We start from the raw sequence: 20186 nt of genomic DNA on the forward strand, positions 1-20186 counted from the left end.
GGGGCCATCCGTTCTTCGTCATGCGCATGTCAGAGGTACGTCAGTGACTGCGCAAATTGGAGCTCAGGTTTATAGTAGGGCTGTTTCGCTAATCCACACACACACACGCACGCGCACACACACACACACACACACACACACACACACACACACACACACACACACACACACACACTCACTCACTCACTCACTCACTCACTCACACTCACTCACTCACACTCACTCACTCACTCACACTCACTCACTCTCACTCACTCACTCACTCTCTCACTCACTCACTCACTCTCACTCACTCTCACTCACTCACTCTCACTCACTCTCTCTCACTCACTCACTCTCTCACTCACTCAATCACTCACTCTCACTCACTCACTCTCACTCACTCACTCACTCTCACTCACTCACTCACTCACTCTCACTCACTCACTCACTCACTCACTCACTCTTGCATGATGGTCATACCGGAACGTTGCCTCCCTTCGGGCTGTTCAAATGAACTGGTGCGGATGCCTGTAGCATCCGAATTAGTGTCTGACGCCATAGACTTACATGGGCATTGGCATGGACCTAGCTGGCGGTTCGAATTATCTGGATTTCCGGACTAACGGGGGGCGAATTAAGCTTTTACTGTGCAGTGAAACCTCGTTAATTCAAACTTCATTCATTCAAATAAGATAATTTTAACTATACGACTTGGCCCATCCATGCTCCATTGTAGTTCATGCAGAACAGCCCGTTCATTCAAGCGTTAATCAGTCCTTCTGCCATTAATTCGAACTACACACCACCACACCTGGGTGGTTCTACAGCGCCTTTTTTGAGATGTGGAGAGGGTGAAAACGGCATACAAGGTGCGAGTCTGTGTAATGGGGGAAGGGTGTTCTCCCTTTGTTAGCAGCGGCATGACTGCGACAACTACCTGCATGACCTCTGAGATATCCAACTGTCTGTTGCTTGTACTATCTGATCTGGAAGGGTTCAGTAGTTTGCCGTTTTAGTTTTTGATAGATGGTGCGACCAGCGGCTAGATACAATGATCAGGTGCATTGCAGCATTTCCAGCCGTCGCCTCCTCGATGCTTGTGCACAAAACCGCGGCGTGCATGAAGTGAACGAATTGGAGCTTTTGCTGATTTTTGCTGCCCGTCTTTGTCTCGATTTCTAAGTGCCCTCTGCATCACGTAACGTTTAATTTGTTGCTGCAGTTGGACATACAAGGACAATGGATTACCAATATGATGGAGTTGGTGATCAGGAGATTACCAACTTGCGCAAGCTTCTGATTTAGAATTGTTATACATATTTGGTAATTACCATGCCAAAATGAAGAGATGATTGAAACCATGCTTGAAGTTGACGGCGGTGTGTTTTCGAAACAGGATATCACCAGAAAGCACCCTGATTGGTTAGGCAGTGACCGTGTAAGCGGACTGGTCACTTCGTTTTTTTTTACCTGAACGGTCGTGGAACCTTCATGACTCACGAGAATAGCAGAATTTAAGCTTTCGTTTTTGTTGAAAAGCGGCAGTCTTGGGACTATCGCATGCTTCTCGATTTTCAAGCCTTGTGGCTATGCTTACAGGTAGTTGCACTACCTTTGCAACTCTGGTACAGCCCTCTGCTATGCAAGTTCGGACATGCTGAATGCCGCATGCCTCTTCTTCAGGCCTCTTCTTCAGGCAAAAAAAGAGGTTTTCTGATAGGTTCGGGCTTGGACTTCAGAACAGAAGACGTTTGGCCATTGTGTTCCGCAAAAAAATGCAGGCGGTCGTAAAATACTTCAGAAAAATAAAATTAGGGGAATCTCGCAACACGACTGCTTGCCAGTCGCAGTTTCCTGTACATTGTGTTCAGTTTCTTAAGTTCAAACTTCAGTTAATTAAAACTGAGTTGGCGTCTCTTTGGAATTCGAACGAAACAAGCTTTCACTGTTCTGTAGTATCACTTGCTGGCTAATGTTGACACTGAGGAGAAATGGAAGATGGCCTGTATCAGTAGGGCACCGCGTTCTAATCTCTGTGACCACTTTCACTGAAAACCGAGCTGTTATGACCAAGAAAAGACCAAAAAACAAAATACAGGTGTCGCCACCACCGGCCGTATTAGCAAGTCAAATGGTCACATCAGCACCAAATTGTCGCGTGCATCTCTACGCTATGCCGCCATTCAATTCAAGACGGTGGCAGCCGGTTCTTTTTGGTAAGAATTTCACAAATTTCAATCGACTGGCGGGAAGATTTTCAAATTCAGTTTTGTTGGCCAGAAAGAGCCTGGGAATCTGCTTGTATTGAGAACAGTGGGGTTGTCCTTAGTGTCCCGTTAACACGTGATGAGTGGACACAGCCATAGCTGCTTCCATATGCATACATCGAAAAACGGTCTCACCATGCGTTGTGCTGAAATATATGATGTATAGCGCGAAGGGCGTACAGAAAAGCTGTAGCATTTGCCCTGACTAATGCAGATACCTGTTGGAGGATATAATGGACATTCACTAAGAAAGCGCTGAGGGTCGTCCCTCTTCTTCTACTGTGGTGTGTCTCATGGCCTAGATCAGGGGTCCTCAAACTTTTTTGGCCCAAGGAACCCCAACAGCCTTCAACTTGCGCCAAAGAACACCCACCCCACTCATTACAGTTGGTTGTCACTAGAATCACAGTCGGTCGGTGTTGGTTGTGGATGGACCACATGTGCTTTTCCTTGCTGTTTCATTCACTTTTGTAACTATTTTTTTTAAAGCTTTCAGCAATCGGTTTTTTATTCACAGTCCATCTCTCACTCATGTTGTCGCCTTCAACCACCGGACAAAAAGGCAAAAAACTACATTCAGAACACAAACGTTCCCCCCCATTCTTGCACTCAACTGGCTGGGCGGTGCACAAATCATGTGACGCCTCATTCGGCTTTCATTAGCCATATGCCACTCCCCGCTCCGCTATTGGCACAGCTTAGGCATTTTTTCTTTTTTTCCTAATTTTGGCAGATACATGCTTTGCGGCGCAAATGGCCTCGCCAGCGGCAAAATTCCACCCCAGCAACACCAATGCCATTGAATCTCCTGAAAAAATGCTTGATGAGACACGCATGCTTTATCTTTGTCTTGTCTAGGCCCGGCTAAATTTGCAGCCAACGCTTTCAGTTGCCACGTGCACAAATTCATGTAACACGCATCGCTTTGTGTGCCATGCCCCTTCCACATCGCCTTACAAGTGTTCTAAACATATGTGCACTGGCACAGCTCGGCGTAGCAGTGTCTTGGCCACGCTGCCAAGTGGCTTCAGATGGGTGGGGTAGGCACGCAGCTGAGCTAGAGGAGAATGCACGGCGCCATAGACCGACCTCGGAGGCATGTGCTTCTTTCTACCTGCATATTAGGCGTTTTTGCATACCGGAGACATACTAGCGGAGGCGTATACCGGTTTAGCGGATCCCACTTGCACATGTGCAGTAGCATTGTTGGGGTCAGGCAGGGCCACTGTGCATGTGCAGCTGGCCTCCGGTTAACTGGTATACGTCTCCGGTATGCTAAAAACGTCTATTCTCTCTCTTGGTCTTCCCCTCGCTATTGCCCCAGGAAACGGACTATTTTTTTTTTGCTATGCCCTATTATTTTTTGCAGCTTTTTAGCATGAACTGTTGTAATGCCACGTGGTATGACTTTCCAAAGGAGAAAGCACCAGAGATGCGCCAACGTCACAGGAGCACGGCATGTTGTGTGAACTGAAGTCACTCATTGCGATCAGCTTTCCTCTCATGTCATTTCGTGCTGTATCGTCACGAAACATTCGCGTGGTTCAGCCAAATTTTGAATAACTCAGTACTAGCTAACAGGTAGGTACTGTAGGTGGTTTGTTATATCAAGGTCAATCGCTGCATCAGGTTCGTTACATGGAGGTCTCAAATACACGTGGTTCAGTGGGGCCGGCATTGGGGAATTGAGATATTTTGTAATGTCGAAGAATTCACTATATGGAAGTTCGTTACGTCCAGGTTTAACTGTAGTTGTTATCCCCTATGTTTGCAAAAGGTATAACATGTACAGCTATTGTTCAGTTTGTACTGGGCTTTAATTTTTCTGTGCTGTTGTTTGAAGAAGCTTTTATTGTGACTGATACAGAACGGCAGATGCTAGTGCATGTGTAACATTTTGACAACTTTCAGGCAGCAAATTTCAGAGCTAGGCTGTGGTATATAGAGGCAGGGGGAATTTGATGTGCTTTCTCATTTTACTTTACTTACCTCTTTTGCAGCTCGAGCAGGCATCACGGAAAACAGAGGAGTTCAAAGAAATAGTTGCTGAGCTGAGCAAAAAACTATACGAGGCAGACAGCAGGAATACAGCCTTTACGTCGCAGGCTACCAGCAAGTAAGCCAGTTTTGGTGGGGGTTCTTTGCTATGGCTCTCGCATTCAAAGTATCACAGGTGTGGCTTTGAAAGGAGATGTTATGTGCTAAACACATCCTCATGGTATGATAATCACAAGGCATATGGCACAGCATGCCTTTCATCCTTCATATAGACCTTTCCATCGGACGAGGATGATGTCGAGTCCCCCTCTTCGAGCCGTTGCAAATCAGTTCCGCTGTCGCTACCACCGCACTAACGGTGGGTGCACACAACAGACCAGTGAGCAGTGTGGCAACACCCAGAGCGCCTTCAGTGGAGAGGTCTACAGAGATCATTTTTTGATACTTGAACCTTGGAGGCGTTACTCCAGGGCACACCCAGCATCGGAAACTTATGAATCATATTAAGTGTAGAAAATCTCCAGAATACGCCTAGCATCAGAAACTTGTGTGATCTGTAAAATGGGGAATTTCCTTGTTGCCTCTGAAGGTGAACTGAAAAGACAGTACACTGTTATTTCTGTTCACTTTTGTTAGTTCACACTTCAGTTCGTCCGAACTCAATTGGAGTCCCATGCGGTTTCAGCCACCGAGCTTTCAGAGTATCGCTTTCACTTCTATGCCTTGCAGAGTGGAGCACTTGTTTTAAGCATGGGGTGGATGTTGCTTTCATGGCCTGTGGACTATCAATGCTTAGCTGTCTTGTTTGCTGGTGTATAGTCAATTTTGCAGGCACTTTCTGACTTTAAAGGCTCACATCTGTAACCCATGGTGAGCTAGCTGAGTGCAGAATATGTTTCAGAGTTGAGCCTGATCTTGGAAACAATTGTATTCACAATTATGAAATCTTCAGGGAGCATGTATTTTTGTGTGCCGATTCTAAATACGTTATTTAATTTCATATACAACAGCTTTGAGCATTTTATGGAGCTTTTGTCAAGAGCTTTTAAGAGAATTTTCTGCAGGGAACGTGCTGAAATGTATGTTATGGGATTTTTTTGACATAAAGGAATGCAATAAGAGTAAAATTGTCTTCCTGCCTACCATAAAAGCTGAGCTATAGGGTTTTGAAGTTGCCACTTCAAAAAGGCAAAGGAGAGTTTGTGTTCCTGTATCTGAAGTGGCAGCTGCAATACCTTATAGCTCAAGTTCTATGATAGACAGGAGGGCAGTTTTACCCTTATTGCATTCCATGATGTCAAGAGAACCCAATGGCATGCATTGTAGCAAGTTCTCTGCGGCAAACTTTCTTGAGAGCTCTTCGCAAAATACTTGCATAAAAACAACATAAGTGCTGAGGAAATTGTTTTGCATGAAATTCAATCATATATTTAGAATCGGTATGCAAAAATACATGTTTTTTGAAAATTTCATGATTGTGACTATTTGCATAAAAAATTTTTGAAGACCAGGCTCCCCCTTAATGTGGAAATGCATTATATGACTTGCGTGCTAAATTTCCCGCATTATTTTGTGTTTTGTTCCTTGCGGCAACATGTTGGGGTCTGCACTGCAAAATTCCGGACCAGGACGAATTTTTCTTTAACTGCGAAGTTTCTGAGAAAGCTGTATAGCTTTTCTTTGTAGCCGTATAGCTACGCTCGGGTGGATGCCAATGAGTAATTACTCCGTTATTATGAGTCGATATGCACATATCGACTTATTATTATTATTTTTTTTTTTTTGAGTGGGTAAGCTAGGGCGTCAGGGGTGGGAAGGCTCCCCTCCTCATCCTGCAGCCCTAGCTTGCCGAGGAAAGATGTACTCTGCGGCATGCTCCTTGGCACGTAGTTGTTCACGAACTTATGCCCGTTCAACTTTTATGCATCGACCTCCTGTACAGTCGCCTAATTTCTCTGAGCACTTTACTTCCCGCAAGACATTGACATCGCGACACGCACATGGGTTAGGACATCGCAAGGGCAACCGTTAGTGGTTAACGAAGATTGAAGACTATAAAAGAGCACATCTTCCATGTTCCAACATCGCTACTGATTATGCCATTGAGCAGCAAACTGAACTGACCAAACCGCCATCTACCACCAACGGTCCTGTGGTTGCTGTAGTTTTGGATCCCGGAGCAACGCACGGTATTGAACTGTGAAAGTTTTCACTGAGGCCACCTATTGCTTGTTGAGGAAAACAACTGCAACTGCAGTTAGCATGTCGCGTAGGTAGCGACGATGCACGGTTCGAAATATTGGTGGTGGAATTGATTCCATCAATACAGTCAAAGAAAACCTGTGCTGTGGCCTGGATCATCCACTGCGTTCATTCTATTGAAATGTGGTCCCCGTGGCCGGGAATAGGTCTGATGATGTAAGGCTGACCTACTGAACTCCAGAGGTGTTAAATAAGTGACTCTGTGTACAGAATTATGTATGCAAAAGGCCTGCTACTACTCGTGGATTGGTGAAAACTGATTTTGGCCCCACAAATACATATTGCACAAATAGGTCGGCTCTGGGCATCAGTGGTTTCCCCTCCCCTGATTCTATGTGTTCGTTTTCAGTCCCGAGCTTTGCTGAGGTCACCTTAAAATTGGATGAACAAACGGACACTAGAGGCCGTATTTTAGGCGATTTTATTCTGTGCAATAACTTGTGCCCACTGAATGCGGGAAAGCACATGTACTGCTCTCCAAGCACTGGAAAATTGAGCTGCTTGGATTTATCTTTTAGTTCGCCATCTGTTTTCATTAATTTTAAGTGGGATGTTTTAGATAACCCGTACGGAAGTGATCATTTGCCTGTCAGTATGAGCTTATCGTCTTTTTCATCAGTTATCCCGACCAAACCTCACCGTTGGAAGTTGCATTTAGCCGACTGGGCACTTTTCCGAGAAAAAGCTAGGCTAGAGAAAATTTTTTTCAGATGATCACAGTATACACGAACTGAATGAAATGTTCACAACTTGTATAATCACTGTCGCACAGCTGTCTATTCCTCGATCCTTGGGAGTGGTGCGACAAAATCATAAACTTTCACATACACAGGAATGTCGAGAAGCAAAAAAGAAACAAAACAAAGCCTGGGGCATTTTTCGTAGGTACCCAACACATGAAAACCTTCTAAATGTCAAAAAGGTGAGAGCCACAGTCAGGCATATCCGTAGGTTTGATGAGCAAACTTCATGGCAAGACTATACAGTAATTCCTCGTTATAACGAAATCGCTTTACTCGATATATCGCTTTATTCGAGATTTATTCCGGTCCCGACCCAAACATGCATTTTAAGCCGCATTACTTGAAGCGCATGAAGAGCTTGACCTGCATAGAGCGAAGTGGCGAGCGGAGGCATCGCTGCCATTCGGCGGTGGCGCGACCCTTTTGCGGATGCAGTGTCAAATTAATATCGCCGATGAATTAGTCTCATGCAGGCACAGAACAGGCTACAGAAGTGGCAAACCCACGACCGCTGACCTGCCAAGTAACGGGTACCAAGCGAGTTCCGAGTGCCCCCAGATGTTTCAGCGGACCGAACGGAAGCTGTCAAATTCTATGGTGCAGCACGCCCGAACCGTTAATCTCAGTTGCAATCGCATTGCTTGTGTCCCCCGTGCTAGAATCCACACGAAAATAAAAGTTTTCTTGACGCTTCGCGACGCGAGAAAACGGCGGTATCTTGGATGCTGAAAAGGGGCCAAAAGACCGCGGGCAGACTTGCGTCGTAGCATACAGTGGGGTTCGCTCGATGAGCAAAGTTTCACCGCTCTAAAGAGCACTTCTGGCACTGAAATGCGCCAAAAAGCACTTAAGAAGTGTCCTTCTGACTATGGGCCCATTCAAACTTTCGAGTCGCAGAAATTGCGAGACTGTTTTGGTCGAAAAGTGACAGTCGCAAATGGTCGCATTGGTAGAAAAGCGACAGTCGCAGGCCAGGCGCTTGCTGCTGGATTTCAAGACCTCTCGATTTTCCAGCACTGCGACTGCGAGCTGCAAACCGTTGAACCAATCAGCGAGCGAGCCGAGCTTTCGGCATCGATGCCGATCACGGACTCGTCGGGCGACGGACTGAGAAAAATCCGAGCGTCGCCAGCAGCGAGTCAGGCTTTCAACATGGCGGGTCAACGCAACCATAGTGTTTCCCCGGCAATTTTCTTGAGCCAGTCGTGCTCGATTCGCGCCATCCGACTAGACAAACGGTCTAAATGCGTGGTAGGGTCATTGACTTTTGTTTCTAGACATTTGTCAACGGTGGACGCGACGCTGCGCGAACACTGACACTCGAACCGTAGAATTAGCACAGTATCGTCGATATAGGTGCACCGAACAACTCTCATTTTGAAAACTTCACGGCTGCACACGTTGGGAAAAAATTTCCCAGTAATCAGACAAAGCCCCTACTGCAAAATCGTTGTTTTCACGATCACGCTGCACACCCACAATGAGTGGCTAATCGTTTTTTGAGCACAACAAACACAACCTCAGACTCGAGCCATGGCATGTGGCGCTTTCCAGCGTGATACTCTTGTAGTCTTCCGTGACTCTGCCCCCCCCCCCCCCCCCCCCCCCCCCCCTAAAAAGCACTGCCTTTGAAATACCCCGAAATACCCCCATAGAAACGGCCACTGCCTTTACGATTCGGGATACCCCGAAGGTTGAATTCATGGGCGGCGACCATGGCCTCGTGCAGTGCTTGGTTAGATTAGAGCAGTGGTTACACGCGCCCCAGTAAGAACTTGAAGCAGGCAAAGCTCACTGCCTATTTTGCACCTGAATAAGTTTTGCTTCACTGAATACATTGTATTTTGACTTCCTCGCAGTTGTGGCGCAATTAAAGCTCAACTGCTTTAACTTTTCTTGTGTGGTCGCTTATATTGAATTGCCGCTTATAACGAATTTTTTCACCGTCCCACTGACTTCGTTATGACGAGGGATTACTGTATATCTTCCATAAACAGTTCAGTCACATCTAAGAAAATGTGGGAGCAAGTGTGTAGACTGAATGGTAGCTACTCCCCATTCAGAATGCCTTTTGTCACTGCCTCGGGAACACAAACAAGTATTCACGAACAGACACACTAGTGGAGCATTTTTTGGCAGGCTCTAGTTGCTCACACTACACACATTCATTTTTAGAGTTCAAAAACACAGCTGAAAGACAAAGACTTCCGACAAGTGGCTGCTCAAATGATCCTTATAACAACCTAATTATACTTCAAGAAATACATACAGTACTGTCGACCGGTAAGCAGACAGCACCTGGCCCCGATAAAATACGTTATGAAATGTTCGCCATCCTCTTCGAAGCTGCCGTAGAGGCCCTTTTGAAATTCTTCAACAAAATATTGAAATTGGGAAAATTACCGCAAGCGCGGAAAAAAGCTGTTATTGTACCATTCTTTAAACATGGAAAGCCGTCAACCTCTCCTGGCTGTTATAGACCAATTGCACTCACGAGTTGTCTCGCGAAATCTTTTGAAAGTGTCTTGAATATTAGGTTAATGTTTGTCCTCGAATCCCGTGACCTTCTTGACATCCACCAATGTGGATTCAAGAAAGCGTGTTCAACAACTGACCATCTTGTCTGCCTTGAAAACACTGTACAAGAAGCATTCATACACAAACGACACTTCTGGCTGTATTTTTCGACTTGGAGGGTATTTTGATACCCTTCCTGATGTCACCTCAAGGCATGGTCCACTGCCCCCACGGTACAGCCTTCGGTAAAAAACTAACACCACACGAGCACATATTACAGGAATACCGGGCATCACAAGAAAAATATGCGAACTAAATAGAATTTTACACTGATGGCTCAAAAACAGCACAATATGTTGGAGGTGCGGTTGTACAAGGAAACTGGCAAAAAACAGCAAGGCTTCCTAACTGTGCACCCATTTTTACTGCCGAATGTTATGCAGTCTCTATAGCTGTAGAGAGGATAATAAAAAACAGCATTAAGAACAGCATAATCTACACAGATTCACTTAGCACAATCGTGGCACTACACTACAAAAATCAGTAGAACCTTTATAGGAAACATACTACACAACACAGAAAAAGTCAGAACACAGGGACATATAATAAAATTATGCTGGGTGGCGAGCCATGTTGGAATACTAGATGGAAATGAAAGAGCCGACCTGTGTGTTGCAGAAGCTCGCAGTCATGAAATCAGAAAGGTCAGCACACTCCATAGAGGCTGCATGAAATTAATACATAGTAATTTGAAGGCTAAATGGCAGACAACTTGGGATAATGAAATAAACGGATAATGAAATAAACAACAAGCTGCACTTTGTAAAGTCTGTCCTTGGGGAATGGAAGGCCTGTACACGCCAGAAACGGTTTATAGAAGTAATTTTATGTCAGCTCCGCATAGGACACACACACTTGACACATAACTTCCTACTAACGAAGTAAGGCAAACCTCTTTATGAAAAAGATGTGAAGACAAGCTCACTATAAATCATATTTTACTGTCATGCTCACAACTGGAAAAACTTAGAAAAAAGTATTTTACTCAATTTTATAACGAACACATCCCTTTTCATCCATTTCTGCTCTTAGTAGATCAAGCAATTGTTAACATACCTCGTGTTTTTAGCTTTTTAAGAGAAGTTGATTTTCTTGATAAACTGTAGATTATAGACCAGCACTTCACTTGTCTTTGATACACTTATCTTTTTTTCTCATTCCTGAGAAAAGGGCAGAGGTGTCTTTGGTTGGGAGCCTTGACATCCTTGCTGCCATTTTACCATTTTTACCATTCGAAATTAAAAAAGAACTGCCCTTTACCCATGTAGTGGTACGAAATAACTTTTTGCGCCCGTCACACCACCATGGTTTTACAATTTATTATATAATCCTACAAAAAACTTTTTCTATGCCTTGTGTTTGGCGCATGATAGTCTTAGATGCTTATGCGCCGCTAAACCCAACACAAACACCCTTTGGAAGCATAACCAATAAGCGACAGTTTGATACCTTACAATGCGCAGTGTATTTGGCATTTCTTGAAGAAGTAATTTTTGTTTTAGAACACTCCAAATCTGTTATTTTTTTCGCGGTAAGAGTTTATTTAAGAACATTTCCTGGGCCCATAAACATTCTGCATTTATTCCACTTCCAGATGTGCAGAGCTCGAAACAGCCCTCCTCGAGAAAGAAGCCCTTGTCAGAGCCCTTCAGGGGCAGTGCGAGAGCAAGGTTGCCGAGATTGACGATCTGAGGTGAGGATCTCCTCGGAGTTCAAGTGACACGCCCTTGTTGGACTACTGATTGGGTCGTGCACCTGAGGAAATTGGACACTTTCGTTAGCTTAGATTGGAAATGTTATCTTAGTGCACAGAAGTCTCCAGGACATATGAAACTAGGGCACAGAGGTGCTCACCTGCCAGTGGATTAGACCTCTGTATGAGGCATAAGCAGGATGTGGTTGCTCTCCTGTGTGGTCTTAGAACTTGCAAGGGTGGTCGAACGGGCCAGTTGGCACTGTGTTGTCCTATCTTTCTCAGTCCATGTCTTAAGTTTGCGCTGTTTCTTCCAAACATGGTCTTGGAACTGAGCAAGTGCCCATTAAAAATGACTCTACGTCATTCACCTGCCACTCGTGTGACTTGATGACTTTTTCGTCACTCGCGTGTCCTGGAGACATTTGTTTTCAGTAATACCAGAGTCCTTCAATAGCTTTATGGTCGCAAAACTTCTTCGTAACTCAATGGGGGAGCTTGGTACACTGACCAAACCAGCTGTGCAGCGGCGCTGCCACCAACCGAGGATCATGTTTTGGTGAGTGACTGAGCAGGTGGGCTGCTGCCCATTCATAGAAGGTGATGTTTTGCGATGTGTCATTGCATAGTTTTCTTGTTGTGGTGTTTTATCAGATGCAATGTAGAGGTATTTAAATGCCTGTGTTGTGAAACAAGCACGTGCTCTGAATGATGCCTTCACCGTCTTGCCTGACACGCGGCCACTCCGGATACAGGGCCAACAGCGAAAATGTGTCAACTTTTTTTTTTCCCGTCTGATGCCAAGCTACAAGAGAAGTGGAGATGTGCCATCCTCCGAAAAAAAATTGGTGGCTTATCCTTTGATTCGCCGTACGTACGCATTTGTGAAAAAACATTTCAACACCACTGTCATCGTTCGGTACGATCAGTCCGTTGTGAACGAGGGCGCTGTTTCGCTGTGACGTGAGCTGCCCAAGCTGAAGCCTGGTGCTGTTCCGAGGGTATTTGAACAGTTTCCACAATGCCTAACAAAGAACAAACCACGCTTTCGGCTGTTAGCAAAGCAACGCCGTATTGCATTGGATGCCTGCACAGCAGCGGACATTCCGGATATCTCCTGCTCAAACTACCCGACCATCGATAGTGCTACAGATGCAGCTGATGACGGTGAGCCTCTATGTCAACGTAGATCACTGGCTTGTGTCAGTGCATCAGAGCTCTTTAAACACTAAAAAAAGGCACTGGCTGGAATGACACCTTTCTGTTTATTTTTATTATTATTATTATTATTATTATTATTATTATTATTATTATTATTATTATTATTATTATTATTATTATTATTATTTCAGTTATGCAAAGCTTGCACAAAGCCTGTCAGCCCATCCACAATCCTGAGGTGCACAAAATAAAATTGCAGCTTCGCAAGACAAAGTACCAGCTTCACGAGTGTCAATAGAAACTTGCTAATGTCGCAGCACGTGCAAAAAACTGAGCAGCTGTGCGTGCCAAAAAGTCGAGCCAATAATGGCTCCTGTGTTTACACTCAATTGTCTTTCTGCTTTCTTTAGTATATGTGAATAAAAAGTTCATTCTGTTAAGGCATTCTCTTTCTTATTTTGCGCATGTATACCGCTGAAAACGGTGACAGTTGAGTTGCAGAAATAATTTACATTACTTTGCTAAAGTAGACCTCGATACAGTGCTGTAATGCGCACCAGAGCTCAGCAATTCAGAACGGCATTATCCTGTCGGGATCGGGGCAGTTAGCAGTGCTATGCCGTAGCACTGTCACTATACGAATAGCGGCACCATGCTGGCAAAACGGTGAAGCTATATCGGTCAAAATGCGACATTTATGAGCTCAAAAGATGAACAAATGAAAGTGTCCTCTGATATGCAACTTTCGCAATTGAAGCTGAAATCTGTGTGCTCCCGAAGGAGTAATGCCGTGATGCTGCGCACCAGCCAGCACAATGTTTTGATGCGCTGTTCCGCTGCAGTCGCAGGCGCTTAGGCATGCCATGCTTTAAACCACCCAATAAAATCCCACACCAGCCAATGCTCGGCGTATTGGTGTATAACATAGTGGCTATCTTTTATTCACGAATACGGAGCCAACCGTGGCACTGCCGGCAGCGCTCTTTCTCTGTGCAAGTGTCAAGCTGGCTAGGATTACAGAGCTGCAATGGATACAGGACATCCGCTTCATTCACTCGTGAATAACTGAGAGACCAAATAAACAGCACGGGCGTGGAAGGAAGATATTTTCGTGCAAGCACACCATACGCCACCTGGCTGCTCTACCAATTGCTGATCCTTGATTACCTACCGGTGGCGCCTCTAGCGCCCGCTTTTGTCTGCTAACCAAACTTCAGCAGACGTTTCATTACCATGAATTTATTGGATTCTGGTAATACATTCACTTCTGATATTGCCGCAAGACATTAGTGCACTAGGTGCATTGTTGTTTATGCTTGAAAGTTCGACTTGCGGGCTTGACTAAACAGGTCAGGGAACTTTTGTCTTCTGCTGCAGCACTGCAGCATGTGGGGGAAACCAAGCGGAACAAATCGCAGTTGTGACGACTATGCTTGCAGCAGGCCATTGAAGCTGCTGCCAGCCAGTCGAAAGTTAGTGTTGCCCGAGTGATTATTACTGGTAAAGTTTAATGTAGTGCTCTTCAGCGGGTTGAAATCCACTGTTACCTAAACGTTTTAACTTTAAAACTTCATGCTGCAGAGCACCTTTTAGTTCCATGGACTTTTGGTGTTTAATGTAGACTCACTTGGAGACATGGTTGTTAAATGGTAAGCTTTTTCATATTGTGGTTGTGTTTAGTGCTGCTCTGCCTTTCAAATTGCACTTTTTCTTTCAACCCTACCTGATATAAGTGCTTCTAAGGTTTGTTTATCTGTCTGTCTACTCAGGCGTGCCCTGCTAACCGCTGAGAAGAACTGTGATCGTGCTCGTCGGGACTATGCTGAGTTGCTGCATACCTGGCAAGAGTTTGAAAATTCTAACGACGCTGGCGAGGTGAGCTAGTGTCATCACAGTAAATATTCACAGGCAAATCAGTGCAATTGATGTGGAGGAAAATGCGTTATCACATGGGCTCCGATTTCGTGAGCACTTTATATTGACGAGCTGAATTCATTGACACGAATGACAAGTGTTTTGTTACCCTCCTGCAGTGGTTCAGATCTCCCGCCATTTTGTGTGACTTGTTCCGCACTCGTCAGATGGTGCTTCCTTGCACCTTTTTTGGGGGTGGTCCAAGTGCCTTGCATTCTCTTGCGTAGAAGGAGATGAAAGTTGATGAAAACGACGATATCCAAAGCATAGCTGTAGAGGTTGGCACAAGGGCTGTGCCAACCTCTTTTGCTGTGCTTTGGATATTGTCGAGCATGGGTCTTGCTTTCTCTTTTGTGTTTTTTCTTGTTTGAATCATAAGACTTGTGAATTTGGTATCTTCTTCAACTTCACCCTTCTTTGAAAGCATGAGTAGCAGTTCATGCGCTGAATTCTGTCACTTCTCAGCCCGCTTTTAGCTGGTTCCTCATTCTGGTGCTTCCATATCGAGCATGTTGCACGATACTCCAAAAATTTTGTGGCGTGATTTTGGGTTGTGTAATTGAGATCTTGAATGCGTTATCTTTATGGGGCCACTGTGGTGGTTTAGTGGTTATGGCGCTCGGCTGCTGGCCCGAAAGACGCAGGTTCAATCCTGGCCACGGCGGTTGAATTATGGAGGCGAAATTTCTATAGAGGCTCGTGTACTGTGTGATGTCAGTGCATGTTAAAGAACCCCACGTGGTCTAAATTTCCAGAGCCCTTCACTACGGTGCCCTCATAGCCGAGTCGCTTTGGTAGGTTGAACCCTCATAAACCATAGACCCATCTTTATGGGGTTTCGCTGGGCCATGACAGTTCGTAAAATCTGGGCCATCACATGAATGGGGAATGCATAATTGTGGTTCTGCTGTATTTCTTTTTTTTAGCTGCATGTCTTGGGTATTAATCCTGTGGATTAAGAGCAGCCATTTTGTATCTGCCAGCTTGGTGAATTACTTTTAGTCTTATTACTTGTTTGTATGTTGTTCCTTGTTCTCTACACTTTCGAGTGGTGTGAGTTATTGCAGGTAAGGGAAGGACAGGCTGAAACCGAGTGGATAGGATGTTGGAAACAAAATGAGTAGTAGTAGCCGTTTCTATATGAGATGAGGGGGATGGTCGTTTCCAACCAGCTCTCTCGTGCCGTCACAGGTGACAGGAATTGCCCACTACCTATGAGTGTGACAACACACTTACATTGTTCAAAATAAAAGTAAGGGCACCGCTAAGTGGACCTGATGCACAAGTAAACGGCACGCAACAGTGTATCTTCAATAATACAATAGAATCCCACTATAGTAAACTCTGAGATGGTAAAAAGTCGGATATAGTAAAGTGAAACTGCGGGCCCACTTTCGTTCCTTCCAAACACGAATGTTCATTCTTTTTTCGGTTATAGTAATTTTTTTTTTAAACTGCTATAGTAAAGAGCACCTGGCCGTGGCGACATACTTCCTGCGGAATAATGACAACGCGGCACTCGCGAGGCCAACATTCGGAGGCAAATGAATACTAAAACCAATAAAACAGTGCTCTTTGAGATAACTTTAGCACCATGCTCAGAAGTTGTGAGGAGAAGCCAACTTTTTGGAAATCTTGGGGCTTGAGGCAAAGTGGAAAAAAAAGTAGTGCTAGCTATGCACGCAGAAAGAACGCGGTGCGGATCGCTGAGAAATGAAAGACAGGCAGTAAAGAGTAGGGAAGGGGAGAAAATGGCGGACATTTGCAGCTCAGCAGTGCGAAGCACAGGGGCAAGAAACGGCGGCACTGCGTGAGCGGTACTGCTGCGCCTCAACTGTGCCAAGCATGTTTCTTAACTGTTGCCTCTTGAAGGACGCTGAGCCTGCGAAAAATGTTGCCATGTTCGTGCAAAACTTTGGTTCTTACTTGAAATCAAACTCTCATTATATTCGTAGCCGAATTTTATGTGTGCAAATGCGACACTTCCACAAGCTGTAAACAAAATCGAAAACATGATACCATGTGATGTGACATCTGAAAATAATTATCACATAAAGGGACCGTAACAGCATGATGGAAGGCATTTGTGAGTGTTTCTTTTATAAACGAACACAGTGTTTACTAAGTAGCCAATTAATTAGCAAAGAGCATCCTCAGAGCCATGCCATCAACCAACAACTGATATAGTAAAGACCCTGATATAGTAAAGATTTTTGCTTGTCTGGTCACTTTACTTTAGAGGGGTTCTGCTGTAATAGGCTGCACTAGTTCCGTGAAATTATCTGGCAGTGCCGCAAGCTTGCAGAACCAGTTCAGGCAGTGCAAGTAAAGCTTAACACTGGCTTCCTCTGAAACAAATGGTCGAGTGCATGCTGGTCGTCTACTAGCCTTGGCATCGCCAGCAAAGCTGTGTGCCGCCGACATAAACTGCCTCCAAGATCCTAAACCATGGGAACAGTTTGGAGCAGCAAATCACAATGAAGGGTTGCCATGAACCTGCTCCACGAAATTGTCGTTTTAAACTTGAAAAAAAGTCTGTACATGTATTACACGCAGTTGGTTTATAAATATGCGCTGAAACGCTGCCCGTGGGGCCTAACCTGACCGCTTAGGTTTACGATTATGATGCCACAAGCAGCTACCCACCACCTCTTTTCAAGAAAGAACTGTCATCGGTCATTAAAGGGACACTGAGGAGAAATTGAAGTTGGCTTGTATCCATAGAATAGCAGCTCCTGATCACAAAAACGCCACTCTTCCTGCAAACAAAGCTCTGGTAATGTAGAAAATAGCAACAACCAAAATGCAGGTATTGCCGCCACAGGCCAATCTCGCAAGTACAAGCGTGATGACTTCCTAGGACAAGAGGCGCCACCTTGGAGGAATTTTCTTTACTTCATGGACGTCACGAATCTCTGAGGCTTGCAAAGGAATGTTGCACACCGCTCCGCCAGCCGTCAGAAATCACTGAGTCTTCGTTTACATCACGATTCACGTCACTCCGTTCTGTGACGTCATAAGAGTTGCCGTGGCGTCATAAGAGTTCCCCGAGTTTGAATCAGAGGGGCGGGAAAAACTTTTTCAACTTCGAATCCAAATTTCTTTGAAATAAATGCATCTTTCGCGCTCGGACAAGCAGCAACAAAACCATGAAATGCCGAACTATCATATTTTGCTAACAAAAAAAAAATTGATAGAGTTCTCCTCAGTGTCCCTTTAAGACTGGTAATTCCTACACATTGGTGCCACCATATTGCTGCATTACAGCTGCACACTTCCACTTCGGAGAGTGTAAGCCAGCCAAGAACTTGTGCTACACTAGATGGGAACTTTTGCGAAATGAACACGCAAGTGCTGCACTCATTGAACTGGTGCAGCAAGTGCAGCCAAGAGAGTAAATGTAAAAGCCAGTGTAGGGAATGTAGTGTTCACTCTCATTCACAATTCACTTTTTGTGCTGTGCAATTATATTCCTACCATTTTTCAGGCTTCACAAGGTTCAGAAAGCCAGTGCGCTGCTGTTCTACGTTCTGTGTCTTCTATTATCTTGTTTGCATAACAAGGGAATAGATCAAATGGCTGCTAGAGCCAGCTAATGCGGGAACAAAAAATTATGCCTGGACGCAGCCATCATGAAGGTACAGGGTTAATTGGAGATCGCTGGGAGAGGCCTTCGTAGTTGGGCTTGATGACGATAGTGAGGGAGTGTAAACGTGAGGTTTGGAAGTTTCAGTGCTGTGTGCATTCACTCACGTGCAGAGGACATTTGTGCGTGTGGAGCGGCAGTCTGGTGTGGCCGCATCACGTCAAGCTGAGAAGCACGTGCAAGAATTGGCAGAGCGTGACAGCCAAATCACTACACTGAAGAAGGATGTGGAGAAGCTCCAGAAGGAGCTGGAGCTGCTGCCCCCTCTCCAGGCACAGGTAATCTTTCAGCACCCTGCATACCCTATAAACGCGTGTAAGGGCCGCACTTTTTTTTTTTCCCAGATTAGTGGGCCAATTTTCAGGGTGCGGCCTATGTAAACAATGTGTAAAAAATAAGTATAAACACATACCAGTGAGTCGTCGTGGAGTATGGTTTTCACACACGCCAAGGCTTGTGCCTTCACACGCAGCATGTCCGTTGTCAGTGCATAGCCTTTGCCCACTGCGGGGGCTTGGTGGTTATGGCGCTCGGCTGCCGACCTGAAAGACGCGGGTTGATCCCAGCCGTGGCGGTCGAATTTCGATGGAGGTGAAATCCAAGGCCCGTGTACTGTGCGATGTCAGTGCTCGTTAAAGAACCCTAGGTGGTTGAAATTTCTGGAGCCCTTCACTACAGCGTCCCTCATAGCTTGAGTCGCTTTTGGATGTTAAACCTAATAAACCAACCAGCATAGCCTTTGTTCCGCACTTCCATCACATAGCAGAGAAGCTCTTCCAGTTCAGGAAACTTCCTTGGCTTGCCTCGCGAAGTTCGTTTTTTGCAGCTTGTGTTCATTTCATCCTTTTAGTTTGTGTAGACTTTCCACGACAACGTCCCCTTTGGTTTGCTTTTCCGCAATGCACCCTGCAGCAGCCTTGCCTCGAGGAGGAGTGCACTGTGTGACTATCCGTAGTTAGTTACCGTAACTAAAAAGGGAGGGTGCCGGTGTCACAGTGACAAAGGTGCCACGAATGACGTGAATGCTGCGTGTGCGGGGAAAACTACACACTCTCTTGGGCTGGGAAACGTCTCCGCGGTGCTCTGCTTTCCACAGTGGGGCGAAGCCTCTTGGGGGAGAACGTTCTCCCGCATCTCTTCCCGTCTGGCTTCAGAGTTTCCCCTTGCCCTAACGTGGGCGAGCATTCACTCGTAATCTTGCTGGCAAATCGGACGACCTCGATTCCTTAATGTATTTTGTTGCTAGCTGGAGTTGTTGTCGCAATAAATGCCTGTTTGTGTCAGTCAGAGTGTTGTTTCTTTGTTCCCTCAGAGCAAGGCCTGCTATGGTCGGTGTGCGCTCGGTAGCGTATGTGACCACGAAGTGGGGTCCGGGCAGCTTTGAACATATTTTTCTCCCCAATTAAACCCCCACAGGTTGCACAGTTGTCGAACGCACTTCTCGTTCATATCAAATTTCCTGCCCGCTGCACGCTTTCTATGTTTGAGAGCAAACTCCAAGACTTTCAGTTTAAAGCGAGCCGTATAGCTGTTAAGGTGCTTGTCCATCATGCTAAAATTCCAATGCGCGACGGCAGTTAACAAAAAAAAAATAAACAAGCTGCAGACAAAAGCCACACAAAATTGGCGGTTGTTTAGCTTTGGTTAAACCTGGAGTGATGCAATAGCTACAGCTGGCGGAGTGGAACTTTGTAACGTGACCAACCATGAGACGAACCACGTGATCAGCCATAGCGCTGCGCCGCGGGCAGCTGCTCCGCACCACGTGGCAGCGTGGCGGCGAAGCCACCCACAGGGTGGCAGCGCAGCCACAGGGTGGGGGCGCCGCCACGTTGAAGGCTCGAAATGCTACCGTAGTGTAGCTATCGCTACGAAAAGCTGGAGATGGTGATACTAATGCTGATATGGATAGCGAGAGTTTGCGGAGGAGGAAAAAAGTGGAC

General features: G+C 45.5%; 1 protein-coding gene across 3 annotated transcripts in view; it reads left to right on the plus strand.

Annotated features, from left to right (window-relative positions):
• LOC144125642 (uncharacterized) overlaps positions 1 to 20186 on the plus strand; it is a 45625-nt gene that overhangs the window by 17207 nt on the left and 8232 nt on the right. For all 3 annotated transcript variants that reach the window (XM_077659216.1, XM_077659215.1, XM_077659217.1), the window contains exons 7-10: positions 4250 to 4365; positions 11424 to 11522; positions 14453 to 14558; positions 18357 to 18521. In XM_077659216.1, the coding sequence (XP_077515342.1) occupies positions 4250 to 4365; positions 11424 to 11522; positions 14453 to 14558; positions 18357 to 18521 (486 nt within the window). The remainder of the gene's footprint in view (positions 1 to 4249; positions 4366 to 11423; positions 11523 to 14452; positions 14559 to 18356; positions 18522 to 20186) is intronic.

This window comes from Amblyomma americanum, chromosome 3, assembly GCF_052857255.1.
Source record: "Amblyomma americanum isolate KBUSLIRL-KWMA chromosome 3, ASM5285725v1, whole genome shotgun sequence".
Taxonomy (NCBI): domain Eukaryota; kingdom Metazoa; phylum Arthropoda; class Arachnida; order Ixodida; family Ixodidae; genus Amblyomma; species Amblyomma americanum.